The sequence below is a fragment of the Lithobates pipiens genome, unplaced genomic scaffold (genome assembly GCF_037356315.1).
Source record: "Lithobates pipiens isolate NorthernLeopardFrog02 unplaced genomic scaffold, aLitPip1_a1.2 Scaffold_3, whole genome shotgun sequence".
Taxonomy (NCBI): domain Eukaryota; kingdom Metazoa; phylum Chordata; class Amphibia; order Anura; family Ranidae; genus Lithobates; species Lithobates pipiens.
This window is the reverse complement of record NW_027507790.1, coordinates 118874550-118894450: the sequence shown is the minus strand read 5'-3', so window position 1 is coordinate 118894450 and position 19901 is coordinate 118874550. Positions and strand designations below refer to the sequence as shown.

General features: G+C 42.5%; 1 protein-coding gene across 1 annotated transcript in view; it reads right to left on the bottom strand.

Annotated features, from left to right (window-relative positions):
• Positions 1-19901, bottom strand: part of DTWD2 (DTW motif tRNA-uridine aminocarboxypropyltransferase 2) — a 393578-nt gene that overhangs the window by 170869 nt on the left and 202808 nt on the right. Inside the window, exon 4 of the mRNA XM_077462225.1 lies at positions 17023-17117. Within this exon, the coding sequence (XP_077318351.1) occupies positions 17023-17117 (95 nt within the window). The remainder of the gene's footprint in view (positions 1-17022; positions 17118-19901) is intronic.

The window sequence follows — 19901 nt, the reverse complement described above, 5'->3', positions numbered from 1 at the left end:
AAATTAGAATCACCCCCATAAATGACTATTCCTTCCGTCAGTGGAGACAAGGTGGTAAGCATGGATTGGAAAAACTGTGCCTGCCCCTTGTTGGGAGCATAGTATGAGATAAGAGAGTAAATTTGTTCTTCAATAATAATTTTAAGAAGAATAAATCTGCCGCCCGGGTCCTTACATTCAGAAACCAAAGAAAATTTAACTCTTCCTGAAAAAAACAGACCAACCCCCTTGGTCTTGTTGTCAGAATTGGCTAAATAAAATTTGGGGAATTTTGCGTGGATGAAAGAGGGTTGATAAGATTTCGGGAAATGTGTTTCTTGTAAAAAGAGGATGTCAATTTTTTGGGAGTGACAATGTTGGAAATTTTTTTTATGTTTGATGGGGGAATTCAGACCTTGCACATTATGGGATGCTAGGCGCAGTACAGGTTTGTGGTGTGGGATGTCAGCCATGGAGCAGAAAGGAACAGAAGGCAGGGATATCCTTGTGACCTACCCTCTCGCTGTTGACCAGTTGCATACATCGAGGATCCAAGAGAGACTCCCAAACATCCAGACGAGACGCTAGGGAAAGAGAGACCGCTTCATAAGCTATATCAGGGAGAGAAAAGAAGAGAAAGAAGAAAATGAAATAGAGAAAAGAAAAAAACAAAAAAGACATAAGTTTCCCAGGTGGGGGATAGTAGCAAATCCGCCCACCGAAGGAAACCAACATTTCTATCCTCACAACGGAGGAGACGTCCAGACTGGATGACACAGACCCCTCAGGAACTGTCCCACCCAGAAAGGAAAGAGTGCTCAGGGAGAACGTCCCGGCCCCCCCAGCTCTCACCTAAAGGCAAGATGTTTGAAAATTCCACAGATAAAACTGAACACCTAAAACAAGACATAGCTAAAGGATGTGATATATAACTTGCACACATCACAAGTATAGGAATGGGGGCAAAATGAGTGAATGCGATTAACCAAAAGTTTTGAAACCATAGAACCTGGTAAGGTTCGGACTCCAAAATAGGAGGAAAAGGAGTCCCACAGAAAAATAAATTTTCGGAACCCAAAATAGGACTTCGTCATTATCATGGAGGAAGTCCGTCTTTAGCTTTCTTGTGTTTGGGGGAGATCCAAAGTGAAGTAAGAGGGCTGGATGGCGGAGGGCGTTTGGCCATCCCAGAGGAAGTGGTCTGCATGGGGGATGGTGGATCCGAGGGGATAAGGCCGAGCTTGCGGAGCAGTAGTTCTCCTTCATGGAGTGAGTTGAAGCGGAAAGGTTTACCATTAAAGTCAAATTTTAAGCCGAACGGGAATAGCCACCAGTACTTAATGTTCTTCTGAGACAGGATCGTCAATAAAGGTTTCAGGGATCGCCTTTTTTGGATGGTGAAGGGAGAAACATCAGCGTATAGTTGAATTGGGTGGCCCATAATTTGGAGCTGGGGCGATAAACGGGCTTTCTTCATCACCTCTTCTTTAACACTATAGTAGTGCGGCTTAACCACTATATCGCGTGGGAGTCCATCTTGGCGGGGGGACCCAGGGCTCTGTGAGCGCGATCCAATTCCAATCTGTGAGATCTGATATCAGGAATGAGGGACTTTATGAGTGAATGGACAGCGTCATGTACATCTGTTACCGATTCAGGGAGCCCCCTGATGCGGAAATTAAGTCTGCGGGATCTATTTTCCAAATCGTCGATTTTGGCGTAAGCCCCCTCAAGTTGTTCGTGTAGTTCCTGAAAACGATCGGAATTCTGGTTCACTCGATCGATCGTGGCATCCATTTTATTTTCAATACTTTCAATGCGGGAGCCCAGCATATGGAGATCAGATTTTATGTCAGAAGTAATTCTAGACGCTGTCTGCGCCAGCCCCTTATCAAGCAGCTCTGCAAATTTGGAGAACATAGAAGACATGTCCTGAGACTGAGGGGACTGGGGTGAGTGAGGGATGAGCTGTGCTGCTTCTGTGAAGGCCTCTGCAAGCTGTGGTCTGTGGGCCCCCTCAGGAGATAAGCTATGGATGTCCTCCAAAGTCTGCTGAATCAGCGATATGGTGGAGGCAGGGGACTGGGGACCTCCCTTGAGATGAAGGGTGAGATCCCCTCCACATACCTCGTCGTGGAGTCTGTCCCGCCAGGGCGACGATCCCCTCGTGCCTGAGAGGGCTTCGTGAGGCGACCGCTCCGCCGCCATCTTAGGTGAGCCGTCCGCTCCGGGGAGGCTAGCGAGACGGGTGTTCAGCCCTCTCCTCGCCTTTCCTTTTGGCATCCGTTCGTGCCCTTACGATGTTGGATACCTTCGCTAACCGTTTCGCTCGGATTTACGGCGGTGTTCAGCCGCTAAGAGAGCGATGAGGCCGGGACGTTGCGGAGCCCTGTGTTCAGGCAGCCATCACAGGGCGCCGCGCATGCGCACTCTGCCTATGGAGATTTTTAAGGGTAAAAGTTTGTCGTCATTCCACCAGCGGGCGCAATTTTGAAGTGTGACATGTTGGGTATCAATTTACTCAGCGTAGCATTATCTTTCACAATATAAAAAAGAATTGGGCTAACTTTACTGTTTTCTTATTTTTTTATTTAAAAAAGTGTATTACAACGACCACCATTTTTTCTCTAGGGTGTTAGAAACAAAAGAAAAAATAAATAATGTTTGGGGGTTCTAAGTCATTTCCTAGCAAAAAAACTGTTTTTAACTTGTAAACAACAAATCTCAGAAAGAGGCTCGGTCCTTAAGTGGTTAATAAACTAATCTGGTAAGCTGATATATAGCACAATGAGGTTCTTTTTATTCCTTTGAGCTACTTTTGGAGGAAAGGTGTTCAAATGTGGAGAAAGACCCAGATGAAAGTTTGCATGGAGACAAAGCCATTTCAATATTTGAGGTAAGTAGCCTGTTTGGAAGGTGGAAGAAACACTCTGTGGTGGTGATTAATTTAGAAGATTCACTGATGCACGTTTCATTTTTTTATGGACTCAAATTGAGGTGGAAGAAAAAGGAGGTGAACTATAATATATATATATATATATATATATATATATATATATATATATATATATATATATAAGAATATATATATATATATATATAAAGAATATATATATATATATATATATATATATATATATATATATATATATATATATATATATATATATATATATATATATATATATAAAGAATATATATATATATATATATATATATATATAAAGAATATATATATACGCGCACACATACTTACATAGACACACACTTTTTTCACTATATATTTCTTTCATTATTAGTTGCTTATAAGTGGATGTTACACTACATTTTGCACTTTATATTTTGCAATGGAAGATAATTTTTTAGTCACACTGATTTATTTTTCATGCATGTGAAAGAGATTTACATGCTATGTATATGGTCTAGTTTTGTTTGATTGCGTGGAGTTTTATTTATTTTTATTGTATTTTTTGGCGTGGGAACACATGGAAACAGCTGCAGCAATCATTTATATCATTTATTTAATTTCGTTCACAATTTTCGGTGGTAGTGCGGGTGACTCTGATATAATACAGTTCATTTTTACCAAGGAGTGTCTGACTATTACCAGTCTGGCTGACAGCAGAATATGAGTGACAATATGGTAGAATGCAGTAGGATAGGTTTCAATACTAGGGCTGCAACTAACGATTATTTTCATAATCTATTAGTTGGCCGATTATTGTTTGATTAATCGATTAATCGGTTAATAACCTTAATAAAAAAAAGTGAGTGGGTCAAATTGATGTTCATTTTCAACCACAGTGATGGGAAAATTTAGAAATAATAGAAAACTTCTTAGTCAAAGGAATTTTCAGACAGTGTATGTGGTTTTCGTTCAGATATTACATTCATTTTAAAAACAAGTGAAAATTTCAACCAAAATTCTTTCATTCAACGAATGTACAAAGATTTTTAGTCTGAATATTCTCATCTGAAAATTGATCTGCGTGGCTAGCATAAGGCTCGGTACACACCTATGCAGTTTGCTTTTGATCTGTTTCTGCAGTGCCCTTTGCTGTGCGTTTTGATATTTGCGCACGTGATTTTACTGCAATTTGCATTTTTGCATTTTTTGGGCAGATTAAAAAACACAAATTGCTGCAAAATGCATTACATGCTTTTCTGCAGCTTTTCCATTGAAGTATATTGAACCAATAAAGAACCATTTTGCATTAAAAGTCCCTGACCCTTTCAGATATGAACGTGTCCCATAGGAAACCATGTAAATGAACATAGATGTGAACCAGATCTAAGACGTTTAGTAACATAATGGGGTTAAAAAAACTAAAATTAGCCCTTTATAGTAGAAAAAGCAGATAATCACTACTGTAAGGGGATCATTTTTTTTTACTGTAGAACAGTGAAAGTAATATTTAAAGTAGCGATTATTTGCTCTTTGTATTATAAAGGGCTCATTTTAGGTTTTTTTAACCCATTATGTTACTGGCCGATTAATCGATTATGAAAATAGTAATCGATTAATTTCATAATCGATTAGTTGTCGATTAATCGATTAGTTGTTTCAGCCCTATTCAATACCCAGGTTTAATAGTGCTAGTGCAGGATCTATGGAGTGTGTGACACCCGTATCAGAGATAATTCATGAAATCCGTCTCCAAAAACGAATCAAACACTTACATGCCCATAGTACATGCATAGTACATGCAACAAAGTGCACTGCTGTCAACGATCCCACCAGCATAAAGGTGAGGTAGTGGAGGATAATTTAGCAGGGGGTATAATACCAATGAGACGTTATTTAATGTATCTATTCCCAATTGTCAATACAGAATGCTGCCTTACACACCTAAGAAAAGGCTTTAAGCCATTGTGAGTTGTTGTGTGGACCATTCAGGTCTGTTTCCCAGTGCTGCATGACCTTTGATTTACTAAAAGTAAATTTGTCCTGAAACAGATTGTAAAATAATGAAGTGCCTAAAGCAGGAGGACCTGAGGACATATAAAAGTGCCATGTCTTGGGATTCATAGTAATTGGGGGAGGAGGGGGGGGGTTGGCTATAAGGAAAAAAGAGAACATGCAGTAAGTCAAAATATTTTCTCAGGAGCTTAAATTCCTCCATCAAGTCAAATATGTTTTTAATATTGTGGTTGCAGACTAAGTCGTGTACAAGCCTCTAGTACTAGGGTAGGAAACTTTTCATCATAGTTAGGTTGGGGATGTAGGGATATATGATTGAGAGCTCTCCAAGCTAAAAGAGATGCCTCAGTGGGCAATAACAGTCACTTCACTGAGTGTAGTTTTAATAAGTCTAAGTAGGTGCAGGTATTAATGAGGAGAATCTATTTCTAACCAGAGAACCTATGACGAAGGTTAAAATCAGTGTTTAAGCTGGCCTAACGGTACTGCCATATAGTAGTCTTTTATGTCCACTATCCCTATACCACCAGCTTTCCTGCGTTTCACCATTAGGTCGTATGGACATCTTGGCCGTTTCCCATTCCAAACGAAGTGTTAAAGCAGTGACGTTAGAGCAGTGATGGCGAACCTTGGCACCCCAGATGTTTTGGAACTACATTTCCCATGATGCTCATGCACTCTGCAGTGTAGTGGGGAATCATGGGAAATGTAGTTCCAAAACATCTGGGGTGCCAAGGTTCGCCATCACTGCGTTAGAGCATGTAGGTGGGTAGGCTTGAGGGGGATGGGAACTGTTCTGAATAAATACAGAATCTGCGGTAGGGTCAACCAATTATTTTAAACAAATATCTTATCCAGGTGAGCCTACTACTTGTACTAAACCTCTTCACTATGAGGATGCAATGGAAAGAACCATGAGTCCCAAGACTCGCATGCAGAAGCGTAGCGATGACCACCTGTGGTTCATCAACAGTTTTACCGCTGCTCTGAGAGTCTGCAGCTTGTCTGAAGGGAGAAACACTCTCGTTTCCATGGAATCCAGCAGCAAGCCTGGGTACTTCAAACGCTGAGTCGGTATGATCACCGACTTTGTTAGGCTCAACAGCCACCCAAATTCCTGCAGGGTCTGCATAGTGATCGCCACATCCTCCTCTAACTCTGAGGGGGAAGATTCTCTCAGGAGGAGATTGTCTAGGTATCCCACAATAGCGATCCTGCGTTGCTGCAGCAACGCCAAAACAGGCGCCAATACCTTGGTAAAGATTCGGGGGGCTGATGCCAAACCAAATAGGGAGAGCTACAAACTGGTAGTGGGCTTCCCCGACTGCAAAACGCAGAAACTTCTGATGCCGGAGGCATATGGGTATGTGCAGGTACGCATCCTGGATGTCTAAGGAGCCAGGGAGTCCTCTTGATGGAGTGCAGCGACTACTGAGCCAACTGATTCCGTTCTGAACCTCTGTATATTCACAAAGTAATTGAGGGCTTTCAGGTCCAAGATTGGACCTACCCTTCCTTCTTGGGGACTACAAACAGGTTTGAGTAGAATCCCTGGAAACGTTCTGAGTCCAGAACAGGTACTATCACCCGCGACTCAGCAGGTCCCTTACCGCAGGTCCCAGGTGACTGTGCGGCATATCAAGACACCCTGCGCCACTCACGCAAGCGCAGTGGGTGCCCGACTAAGAAGCCACAGCTGGGTGCCCACAGTATGAATGACGGCGCCACGAGCAGAGCGGGGAACGAGGGGGGGCTTCGTTCCCCCGCATCGCTGGACCCTGGGACAGGTAAGTGTCTGATTATTAAAAGTCAGCAGCTTTTCTGGACTTTTAATCGGGGGATCCCATTCCTGGACCCATAATAGCACCCTGCCAGAAAAAAATTATGGCTGAAAAAATTTAAAGCACTGGATCCCAGGGTCCAGCTCCCTAAAAAGAGAAGCGTTACAGGCTAAACCTCGTTTCTTCAGCCACGAGGCCCGAGTACCATTCAATTCGGCCCAAAAAGACACTTTGAATGGATCCGGCTACATGGCTAGCCCCAGCAAGGATTGCTCCAGTGGAGCTAAGCATAGCACATCTTTACTCGTGACCAACACCTTAGACACTGGAAAAAAAATAGAGGTACTCCCAGTAGTGGGAGGGGTTATATAGGGAGTGAACTTCCTGTCTTTAGGGTGTGCCAGTGTCCATCACTTGAAGGTGGCCTACAGTAGGTGCCGCCGACATTGTGTTTCCAGCGCGACAGTATCGCGCTGGTTCCCGGCGACAGGCTTCTCTAACCAGCGCGATCCCGTTGCGCTGGCTGCAATAGGAAAATGTCATTTTCCTATAGCAGCCAGAGCGAGGCGACAATGTCGCCTCACTCATGAAGCCTGCATGCCTACTTGGGGGCATACCAGGCCCTTAGGTCTGGCAGGGATTTTAAGGGGATCCCCTTCGCCGAAAAAAACGGCGTGGGGTCCCCCCCAAAATCCATACCAAACCCCTATCTGAGCACGCAGCCCGGCCGGTCAGGAAAGGGGGTGGGGACGAGCAAGCGCCCCCCCCTCCTGAGCCATACCAGGCTGCGTGCCCTTAACATGGGGCACCCCCACCCCAAAGCACCTTGTCCCCATGTTGATGAGGACAAGGGCCTCTTCCCAACAACCCTGTCCGTTGGTTGTCGGGGTCTGCGGGCGGGGGGCTTATCGGAATCCGGGAGCCCCCTTTAATAAGGCGGCCCCCGGATACCGGCCCCCCACCCTATGTGAATGAGTATGGGGTACAATGTACCCCTACCCATTCACCTGTAAAATAAAGTTAAAAAAAACACAACACAGGGTTAAAATAGTTTATTGCACAGCTCCGGGGGTCTTCCGTCTTCGGGGGTCTTCTCGCCGGACTCCTCCGCTATCTTCTGCTAGCTCTTTTGCTAGCGGAGGAGCCCGGCATTCTTCTTCGTCGCCGCCCTCTTCTTCCGACTTCGGGAGTCTTGTCTCCCTCTTCGGTTCTTCTTGCCCGGCCACCACTTCTTTTTCCAGCTCTTTTACTAGCGGTGGCCCGGTCTTCTGTCGTCGCCGCCGCTGCCTTTCATTCTTCTTCTTCTTCTTCTTCTCCCGGAGATGTTGACTCGAAGCTCTCTCCAGCCGCAATGCAAGGGACGCGCTGCGTGGCGACTTATATAGAGACAAGGGGCGGAGTCATCGGGTTGAGGGCACCCCCCCCATGTTGAGGGCACGCGGCCTGGTACGGCTCAGGAGGGGGGGCGTTCGCTCGTCCCCACCTCCTTTCCTGACCGGCCGGGCTGCTTGCTCGGATAGGGGTCTGGTATGGATTTTGGGGGGGACCCCACGCCGTTTTTTTCGACGAAGGGGATTCCCCTTAAAATCCCTGCCAGACCTAAGGGCCTGGTATGCCTCCCAAGGGGGAACCCATGCCGTTTTTTTTGTTTTTATTTGGCGTGGAGTTCTCCCTTAGGATTCATACCAAACAGTGCCTGGTATTGGCGGGAATCCAATTCGGATCCCCACACCAGTGTCAACCCGGCCATCGATGCTTGTCGCTTATCGGGAAAGGAAAAGAAACATTTTTCCTTTCCCAATGCGAGCCAGCTCGGCGCTGGCTCCCGCGACGGAGCTCGTAGGGTGTCAATCTCGCCGCTAGAAGCAGCGAGATTGACACAATATCGGCGGCACCTACTGTATAACCCACATAATAATTACTATGGCTCTGTGTCTGTCTGTGATGTACGATTAAGAAAACAAGACTTTAAAGTGTTAATAAACCCACAACAGTAAAATCAGACTGTATATGCAAGCATGATTGTTATACTCACTGTGGAATTCAAAGTGTTAAACCTCTGTATTGTGTAAAAAGGCTGTTCGATCCTTTCTTCTCTGGTCTCCTTTTTCCACTGTCTCCAATATATTTCCTGTTATTTACAGAGCCAGGGGACAGGCTGCACATGCTCTGTTTGGTGTGTATTGCTAGAGGCTTTTTTTTCTTTTTCTTGGGAGAGTACATGTGATCAGCACAGGGCCAATCAGCACTGTCCAGACAGAGTTATGGGTCCTGCACTCTCATAGGACAAGGTATGGACTCCCGAGAGAGAAATATCATTTTGTCCCTGTTCAAATCATTAGTAAGACCTCACCTGGAATATGAAGTTCAGTTTTGGGCACCAGTTCTCAAAAAGGATATCGGGGAACTGGAGGAAGTGCAGAGAAGGGAAACCAAACTGATAAGAGGCATAGAGGAGCTCAGCTATGAGGAAAGATTAGAGGAACTGAATTTATTCACTCTTGAGAAGAGGAGAATAAGGGGGGATATGATCAACATGTTCAAATATATAAGGGGTCCATATAGTAAACTTGGTGTTGAGTTATTCTCTGTACGGTCAACCTAGAGGACACGGGGGCACTCTTTACGTCTAGAGGAAAAGAGATTTCATCTTCAAATACGGAAAGGTTTCTTCAAAGTAAGAGCTGTGAAAATGTGGAATAGACTCCCGCCAGAGGTGGTTATGGCCTGCTCATTCGATTGCTTTAAGAAAGGCCTGGATACTTTCCTGAATGTACATAATATAACTGGGTACTAACATTTATAGGTAAAGTTGATCCAGGGAGAATCCGATTGCCTTTTGGGGGATCAGGAAGGAATTTTTCCCCCTGCGGTAGCAAATTGGAACATGATCTGCTGGATTTTTTTTTTTTTTTGCCTTCCTCTGGATCAACTGTGGGCATAAAATTGAGTATATTGGATTGTACGATATTTTTTATTGGTTTTTAAGGTTGAACTGGATGGACTTGTGTCTTTTTTCAACCAGACTAACTATGTAACAAACGCAGGAGAAAAAAAATATACTCCTACAAGCTTTAACCAGACACTTGTAGAAGTCACAAGACTGTATAACTGCTGACGAAAAAAGGTATTTAGCAGTTTATATATTTTTTTAAATTCCATGTTTTGTGTACTGTGGGAGACCAGATATAGTGAATGCAGGATCCTGGGTTTAGTAACACTTTAATATCACTTTAAAGCACTGTAAATACTTTGTCAAAGACTGCTGTTCACACTACTTTTATATAAACTGAAGCCCGTGTGAAACAGGCCTTACTAAATACATTTCCAATGTTATTAAGTTATTAACATATTCCAATGCTCCCTGAACAAAAACTAAACTACAAGTTTAATGAGAAAACTTTAGCAATGCATTTTGCATATTGCTATAATGGATATGTCGCTTGCCAACTATAAATTGTACTTTTGTAGGTGAAAAGAGCATTTTTATCTACACCATATGCAGGTGCTCGTATTAACTGAAACTTTGCTAAATGTATCTAACATTTTACACAGAGCTGCTAAGGTCCACTCAGCAGAGTGTCAATGTAAAATGTTTTAGTGGCCCAAACATTTGAATTTCCGTTCAGTCATTCTTGTGCTGGAAATGCCCCCAGTGCACCCTTATATAATCCAAGCTACTCTATGGGACTTCAGTTTTGTAACAAGCAATACAAAGACATTATTTTAAAAATAGTGAAGCGCTCCATGCTCAAAGTAAAATATGCCACAATATACTAATTCAATTAAAACAAATACAGCAAATTGTGCTTAACTCACAAATCAAATGTGCATGTGTATAATGCATGTCACTCGATATAACGCATGTGTATATACCATAGACTGAAAAAGTAAAATGTTTAAGCTTGCAGAGATTTGGTACATAAAAAAATTTCTTTTGATTCTAATAAATGATGTGAAAAAAGTTCAAGAGTGAATTTCCAAACACATTTAGACCTCTTTCACACTGTCGCGCCCATAGCGTCGACGGTAAAACGCCGCTATTTTTAGCGGCGGTTTACCGTCGGATTTCCAGTGCATTTCGGCCCCCAGTGGGGCGCTTTTACCCCCCACTAGCGGCTGAGAAAGGGTTAAAACCCGGCCGCAATACACCGCAATAGCGGCGCTTGCCGGCGGTAATGCAGCGCTGCCCCATTGATTTCAATGGGAAGCAGCGGTGGAGGAGCGGTAAACACAATGCTCCTTCACCACTCCAAAGAAGCTGCTGGAAGGACTTTTCCTGACGTCCTGCCAGCGCACCGCTCCAGTGTGAAAGCCCTCGGGCTTTCACACTGGAATATATGGAGCAGCAGTTTAAGGGCGGATTGCAGGCGCTATTTCTAACGCTATAGCGCCTGCAAAACACCATCGGTGCAAGCAATATTCCACAATGTGTCACAACATTTCCACCGTGACTTTAAATCCTTGCAACATGTGAACAAATTTCTGGACTTGGCCACAAACCGGTCTAGTTTTTGCAATCTGGAAGCCATGATGTACACATCTGTTGTACCCCATTTCTGACAGAGGACTCCAGATGAAGGGCCGCTTCCGAGTCAATGCGTTGGCAACTCAGGAAGTCTGCTTCTCAAATTTCCAATTCTGGTATGTAGATAGCAGAGAGAGTAGGGATGTGTTTGTCCGCCCAGGAGAGAATCAGCCTAGCTTCCTCCAGGGCTGCCCCACTTCTGGTACCCCCTTAGTGGTTTATTTATGATCCACTACCATAACAAAAAATTCTCTTCATAAATTCCTTTTCCATAGGATAAAACTTTGCATAGAGTTTTGAAGGAAGGAATACTTTAAGATTTAGCCAATTATCATGCAAATCACAGTTAATTTGCATGTGCAATGAAAACGTCTTTCCAGATTTCACCAGTCATTTTGTTCCCCCGGTGTAAAAAAATAGGGATGGGTCAAACACCTCCCGAATCGGTTTGTGCCAGAACATCGCGAACAGGCAAAAAGTTCTAGTGAATATGTGAACCCTATTAAAGTCTATGGGACACGAACATGAAAAATCAAAAGTGCTCATTTTAAAGGCTTATATGCAAGTTATTGTCATAAAAAGTGTTTGAGAAGCATGGTTCTGCCCCAGGGAACATGTATCAATGCAAAAAAATAAATAAAATTAAAATTTTTTTTCAGAAGCAGTGATTTTAATAATGCTTAAATTGAAACAATAAAAATTAAATATTCTTTTAAATATCGTGCCTGGGGGTCCCCTTAGTCTGCCTGTAAAGTGGTGCATCTGTGCGATGTGTAGAACAGTACCGCAGCAATAATGACATTTCTAAAGGAAACAATGTAATTTAAAACTTTCTCGCAGCTGTAATGTATTGCCGGCTCCCTGCAATATAAATGAAAAATCAAGGAAAAGAACAGCGTAGTTGCCCCCCTCCAGTCCATACCTGGCCCTTTGGGTCTGGTATGGATATTAAGGGAACTCCACACCACAATTAAACCCCCCCCTCCCAAATCCATACCAGACCCTTATCCAAGCATGCAGCCTGGAGTTCAGGATCGCCTTTGGCCCATCATGGCTCTCAAAGCCCATCACACTGTGATTAGCCAAAGCATGCAGGTCAGGTGCATGCTTTGGCCAATCAATAGCCACCAATGCACTGCATTATGGGGTACTCCTCAGCACTCGAATTTGCCGCATACACCACATATGCTGGTTTGTTCTACAAACAACCGAACAGTTGATGTTTGACTCGAACATACATCCCATCCCTAGTCAAAAACTATATTCACTTTAAGATGGTGTGTGTAATGCTCAGGAACCGCTTTCAAATGAGTCTCACAATATTCCAGGCATGCAGAAGACCTCAGGCAATAGGTGACCCCTACATTGTTAATTAGCAATTAAGCAGCCAATAATTAACTATTGCTCCTGGGTCTGTTGTTTCGCGGCTCCAAAATGTTAATTATTTATAGAAGCAGCCCGTTTGGGAAAGTAATTTGGCATGTAAAAATATTTAAAACGCCTTATTTTAATTATATGTATGAGCAACTGATATAGGTTCTACAAGCTTTTGTTCTATTTCACCTACTAGTAAAATTTACCAGAGATTTACTGAGTACAGGGTCCATTCACATCAGTAATTGATCTTAAAAGGCACTTACAGTCTAATGTATATGCTCAAGTTCATGGAAGCACATATGCACTAGGACCAGTGTTGTGTCATGTGTACATGCCCTTTAACTAACATACTTTTTGGTTATAAGATAACCATTTCACAACAGCTATATTTACTATTATTAGTATTTGTGGGACCCTTAAACCATGATGGGCAAGTGGTCCATTTATCAACATTATTTATATACCAGATAGGCATTTTGTTTGTTTTTAAATGGCAGCAGTGTAATAACATATCACAGAGAATATTTTTCTTGTGTTAAAATCGTTCAAATTGTCAGTAAAAAATAGTTTTTAACTGAGCAGCTTTATCTCCTGCTGCTCACCCAATAAGTAAGAATAAGTTGCTTTGTCAGGAGCTACAGGGGGGCAGAAATCTGTACTATTCTGAACCTCTAGTGACCCCAGGTCATCACACACCTTTGCAGAAAAAGTGTCAAATGTGTTTCTTAGTTTTATGGCATCCTATACCTGGCTTGTTGCCATGAAGGTACTGCAGAAAACACAATGTAAAGCATGCTGGAAGTTGAAGCCCTTTGCAGCTGAATATCAGTCCTTACTACAGCATAAATATCTACTTTCCGACGCTTATGAAGCTAACAGTAGAACACATTTTTATTACAAATAAAGGAATTCTAAATATACAAAATATACAGAGACTATGAAGTCTCTGAGGAAGTTGGATCACCAACAAAACCAGTTAAACATCAGTCATTGGATCCAGTAGTGGTGCTCTCCCTATTGTCCCATTATGTATGGCCTTTTGCTTTTACACCTGGCATGAAACCTTTATTTTACAAATTTTGGTTAGAGTGAGTGGATTATCATGTATATGCCTCCACTGTGGTCATCTGGTCAATGGGTTCCTGACTATTTGGGGCGACATCTAAGCCATGCATATAAGGTCTCTGTGATCCCTCATTCATGTTGTGACCAGTGGCAGCTGGTGGAGGGGGGCACTACCCCTCGGCCGCTGTCTGCTGGTCGGTCCAGCACTTACACCATATAGGTGGTCATTGGTGGGCAGCGGCTCTGGTGTCCTAATCTCCAGCGTGGCGGCTTTCACTGTGCGTCTCCTCCTCCTAGGCACTAGAGGTCCAATAGGCTCGCCTGATGTTTTAGCCAATCGGGAAACAGGTCTCACGACCTGGTTCCTGATTGGTGGGGAGGAGATTAAGTGTGAAAATAGCGAATATTCAGAGCCCATCATTTTTTGAAGCCTATTAGAGCCTCTGGTATTAATCATGTGCCTCAAAAAAACACCCCATCCCATTGGAATCCATAGTCTGGCGCCCCGTATGTAGTTAAGGGAGCCGGATGCATGGATGGGGGGGGGCGTCTGTGCACCCCTAATGGACGGGCTGCTACTGCATGTGACATCCATGTATTATTGATGACAGGCCACCTGAAGACAGGATGATGTTGCTCCAATTATATAGGTCATGCATATAAGCCACACATCCCTGCCATGCATATAATGTCTTGAGGATTCCTGTAGAAGTTTGCATGTGGACATCCGTATATTACCAATGGACAGACTTGGAAAACCTGGAGACTGGATAATACTGCACCAACTATTTACTGTATATATTGTCTTGGTTACATTTCAAGCAATATAAGATGTCTTCATTGTGCCCTCCCAGAATGCAACCTGGATGACATTATTATAATATTTCTGTGGAAGAAATGGATGACCTAGAATGTTTTTGATTTTGCTACTCCACAGATGTCATGTTCACTGGAGGATTAACCATTTCACTTACAGAGCCATTAAAGGAATTTCCACTATGCAGAAAGAGTACCACCACTATTATTATTACCACTACTGCTATATGATCATTACAGCCTTATTACTTATACAAAATACATTTTGTGTAAGCTTTCTGATATACTGATTTATACTTAAAGCAAAGTCCATAAAGACATGCATGAGCGAGTTTGGGGTAGAGGAACTTGACTGGTTTGCACAGAGTCCTGATATCAACCCGATGGAACACCTTTGTGATGAATTAGAGCCGAGACTGCAAGCCAGGCCTTCTCGTCCACATCAGTGCTTGACCCCACAAATGCCCTTCTGGAAGAAGGGTCAAACATTCCCACAGACACACTCCTAAACCTTGTGGACAGCATTCCCACAGGAGTTGAAGCTGTTATAGCTGCAAAAGGTGGGCCAACTCAATATTGAACCCTACAGACTAAGACTGGGATGTGCATGTGTAAAGGCAGGTGTCCCAATACTTTTGGTAATATAGTATATATTTGAAAATTGTTAAATTCTGATGTATTGACGACCTAACTGATATCTTGAAGCCCTTAAAATGCTAAGACAGTACAAATACACTCCAAATGACCCCTTTTTACATTTAATAAGAGGCGTGGCGAGTTATTGAAGTCATAATTTTTTGTCACATAGTTACATAGTTAGGTTGAAAAAAGACACGTGTCTATCAAGTTCAACCACAAAAAAAAAAAAAAAAAAAAAAAAGAAAATGAATAATAATATCATAGAATCTCATATACGCAATTCTATACCCACAGTTGATCCAGAGAAAGGCAAAAAACCCCAGCAGAGCAATCGGATTTTCCCCAGATCAACTTTACCTATAAATGTTAGTACCCAGTTATATTATACGTTATCACGTTTCTGGAAAATTTGGAAATTAAATAAAATGCGGTTTTAAAATGGGGGACTGGTGTTGCAGTGATCCCGGATAATGACTTGTGACAGTATTTATAAAAAACACAACAATTTTTCATTTGATTTTTTGAAAATGTTTTCCTTTTTTCACACTTTATTTTTTTACGATTTCAAAAAAATATATACTTTCTTTAGAGTAGGAGGATGATCAGGGATTTATTTTTTGATTATCACAGTAACAGCAATGTTTTGAACTGTCATGAATGGGTTACATTCATAACAGATGTGATTACTATTGTGCTGTGATTGGCCCACAGCTAGCACATAGTACAGGGTGTTGTGATTGGCCCAGGTACCATGTCATTGCTGTGGACCAATCACAGCATCACTACAAGAATCAAAATTACATTTGCGATCATATGATCACAATGTCAACAAATCGGTTATGAATTCATTTTATTCATAGCAGCTTTGTTGACATTGTGATCATATGATCCCCCACCTGCTCAAAGTGGCCAGGTACTGGGAGCCGCACCCTCTGCAAGATGAAGTACACATACATGAACCAGCCTGCCTGTGCCACCCAGCTGCAGCAAATATACTATGGCTGGGTGGCAACAAGTAGAAGGCTGTATACAAAGAGACATGATACCAATCATACTAAAAATAGAATACATAAAAATGTTAACCACTCTGTGTGACCATTGTATCACTAAAAAAAATATTATTAGATATGAAATAATATGATTAACTAGTTAAAGCAGTATTAAACCCACACGCAAACCTTTATTATATTGTAGCTTACCAATTCATAGATGTGATTGCTGCATTTGTTTTCTTTTTTATGCTTTCTTTCTTCTATTTTCATCTGGTGATCTGGTCAGTAAGTCTATTGTTTTTCAAAAAGAATAAGCTCTCTTGCAGATTGCATCAATTACAGGAATGAGACAAACCATTCAACTCTGACAGGGGTGCGTACAATGATCAATATTAATTATGCAAAATCTTTATCCCAGCTTAAGAGCCCTTTCACACTCCCAGCGCACGGGTGTCGGCGATAAAGCGACGCTACTTTTAGCGGCGCTTTACTGTAGTTTTTTGCTGCGCTTTTCGGGCACTAGCAGGGCGCATTTAACCTCCACTAGCAGCCCAAATAAAGGGTTAAAAGTGATCGCAAAGCAGCGCTGCCCTTTGCAGGCACATTGGCAGCACTGCCCACTGATGTCCCACCAGCGCAGCGCCCTCACATTGGGATTGAAGATGGGGCTTTTTTTTTAGACGCTTTACAGAAGCTATTTTTAGACTGAGGCCAGCTTCAATGTGCTTGTGTATTCAAATCTAATAGTACATCCAACACTTCCTTCCCCCAGATCACCAACAGCCCAAAAACTAAAACAAATGCAGCCACTACATCTAATGGGTGGCAAGCTATATCATATTACATTTTTGTTTTTTGGTTTAATACCGCTTTAAGTGAAAAGTAATCTTTTAAAAATGAAAAAAATACGAAACTGTTGCCTACCGTTCTTCACCAAAACGTCGGCCAATTAATACTTTGCATTTATCTTCAGGAAGGCAAGCCGCTAGTAAGGGTACAGTCCGAAGAACTCTGCTCTCCTATAATAATAAATAACAGAAATGAATGCTGTAATAAAATACCATCAAATATTTAAATGCCTAGCAACGTTATCTGACAAACATCGATCTAAAAAAAAGAAAAAAAGAAAGACGACCACCACCACGAACATTAAAACACAATGAAAGTGAAAAGGTTGCCTTTAAACTTAAATATTGGAAAATCAGATTGGTGGCTGGATAGGGACACTGAAAAATATCAAAAATCAATTAATTCTTTTCTAAATTAAAGTGCAGTTAATGAAGCAATTTCTTACACCACCGTGTGATCTTACCTGGCTCCCCTTTATCATCCAGCATGTAATTATTTAGCTTCTCACATTTGGCAGCAAAATTACATAGTTTGGACTTTATTTAGCGGACGACTCATGTTTACACCTAATCTGTCCAGGGATGGTAATGAGCAATAAACTGATTCTGAGCACAGGCTATTCAATGACAAATATTCTTTGGAAACTGATGTAAATGTGATAAATCTGATAAATGTGGTTATACGGTATTTATACATGAAACAAGAAAGATTTAAACCAATGTTTCCCAACCGTCGTTCCGCAGAGCCCTAGGATTCCACAGTGATCTGTGATCAGTGTTAATTTTGGCAGAAAATTTCGATTTAGTATTAGTTTTAGGACTAAAATGACATTTTAGTTTTAGTCCCATTTTAGTCTTCTGCAATTGTTTTAGTTTTAGTCAACTAAATCTCCAGTACATTCTAGTCAACTAAAACTCATTTTAGTAATTAAAATCTAATGGGTGTAGTTCAATTCTCTACAATTTGCAAACTCATTATACACTGCTGGAGTGAAAAATTGAATATGTTATTTCTTATTACATTGAGCTATGAACATGTGTTACAGACCAGTGTTAAAGCGGAGGTCCACCCTAAAATGGACCTCCGCTCATCTGATCCCTCCCCCCCTCCGGCGCCACAATCGGCACCTTTCAGGGGGGAGGGGGGTGCAGTTACCTGGATAATCCAGGTAACTGCACCCACTTCCGGGCTAGCTGTCTGCGGAACGAGCGTAGGTTACGCCCCCGTTCCGCAATGCCCCGCCCCCTTCAGCAAGTGCCCCGCTGCCTGCTGGGAAACACACAGCTCCCAGAGGCAGCGGGGACCGTCCGGATTGCGCCGCGCGGCTCGCGCATGCGCAGTAGGGAACCGGGAAATGAAGCCGAAAGGCTCCATTTCCTGATTCCCATACCCAAGATGGCGGCGGGACCCGGCAGCCGAGCGAGCGATCGGCTTCGGGTGCCGACATCGCGGGCGCGCTGGACAGGTAAGTGTCACTATTTAAAAGTCAGCAGCTGCAGTATTTGTAGCTGCTGGCTTTTAAAAAAAAAAAAAAAAACGCGGAGTCCCGGTGGACTCCCGCTTTAACTACATCCCACTGGTGGAAGGAAACGTCCATTGATGCGCAGTGATCGTCTCCTGACAGAAGCGCCTTTGAAACCACTTTCCACAGACGTTGGCCGGTTACCTGTGAGGACAGTCAGTGGTACTTCAACAGCAAGCCTGCTGTTCTACTAAGCCTTATGTGACCCCCCCACCCCCTGAACAAGGGTGGTCGCTGGCTTTTTGGTAAGCCTCCATTACGTATTCCTAGGTGACGGGCTGCACTAGTGGTGGATACTTATCATTTGTATTTCGTTTGTGCACACTTCTGTGTTGGATTATTTCACCCATGAACTGTTTTTGCGTTTGATACACGTTTTGTTGCTCATGGATTGATCATATTAACAAATATGGACTATTATGATTTTTTTTTGATTATTTGATTATTAAGAGTACATCTTTGTATACTCACGGTTCTTATTCATAATCACTCGCATTATTCGTTTATAACCCAGCGCTGTACTTTTTGTCTATTTAAAAAAATATAATTATTTTGATATTGATGACGCTAATCTTATGGTCCTCAAAGGGTTAATAGATGGTGGGTGCAATGTCAGGCTCCTGCAGACACTCAATACAGCTGTCTGCCCATACCTTCTGTACTGGCAGACAGTTAGACCCCTTTCCCACTGAGGCAGTTTTCAGGCATTTTAGCACTTGAAATAGCCTCTAAAAAGTGCCTAAAAACTGCCTAATACTTTGTGCAATGAGTGCTTTCACACTCGGGTGGTGTACTTGCAGGACGTTGCAAAAAGTCCTGGAAGCAGCATTTTTTGGGGCGGCTTAGGAGCGCTGTATTTTGCGCTCCCAAAATGCCCCTGCCCATTGCACTGAATGGGCAGCACTTCCAAAGCAACGCAAAACTGGAATTTTTACCTATTTACATAAAAAAAACAAGCTGCTCTTTATCGCTGTTGTGCTGCAGTGTGAAAGGAGTCTTACTGCATTGAGAACTACAAGCCATCGGAGCCACGCACAGCCCAGATTTTTATTTTTTTATTGTGACAAAGGATGTGGGGTGTGGATCTTCCACCTTCTGTCACAATGGAGGATCAAGGAGGAGGTATGAGGGGCTGCTGCATTAGTAACATGTTACTAAATATGGGTGTAATATGTAACATGTTACGAAAGGTGAGCTTATCATTTTTGCTCTTAGTCTGAACACATGAGAGTGCAAAAAATAAAAACCGCAGAGGTGATCAAATACCACCAAAAGAAAGCTCTATTTGTGGGGGAAAAAAAGGATCTCAAATGTGTTTGGGAGCCACGTCGCAATTGTCAGTTAAACGATTCAGTGCCAAATTGCAAAAAGTGCTCTGGTCATGAAGGGGGTAAATCCTTCCGGGGCTGAAGTGGTTAAAGCATTTTCTTTT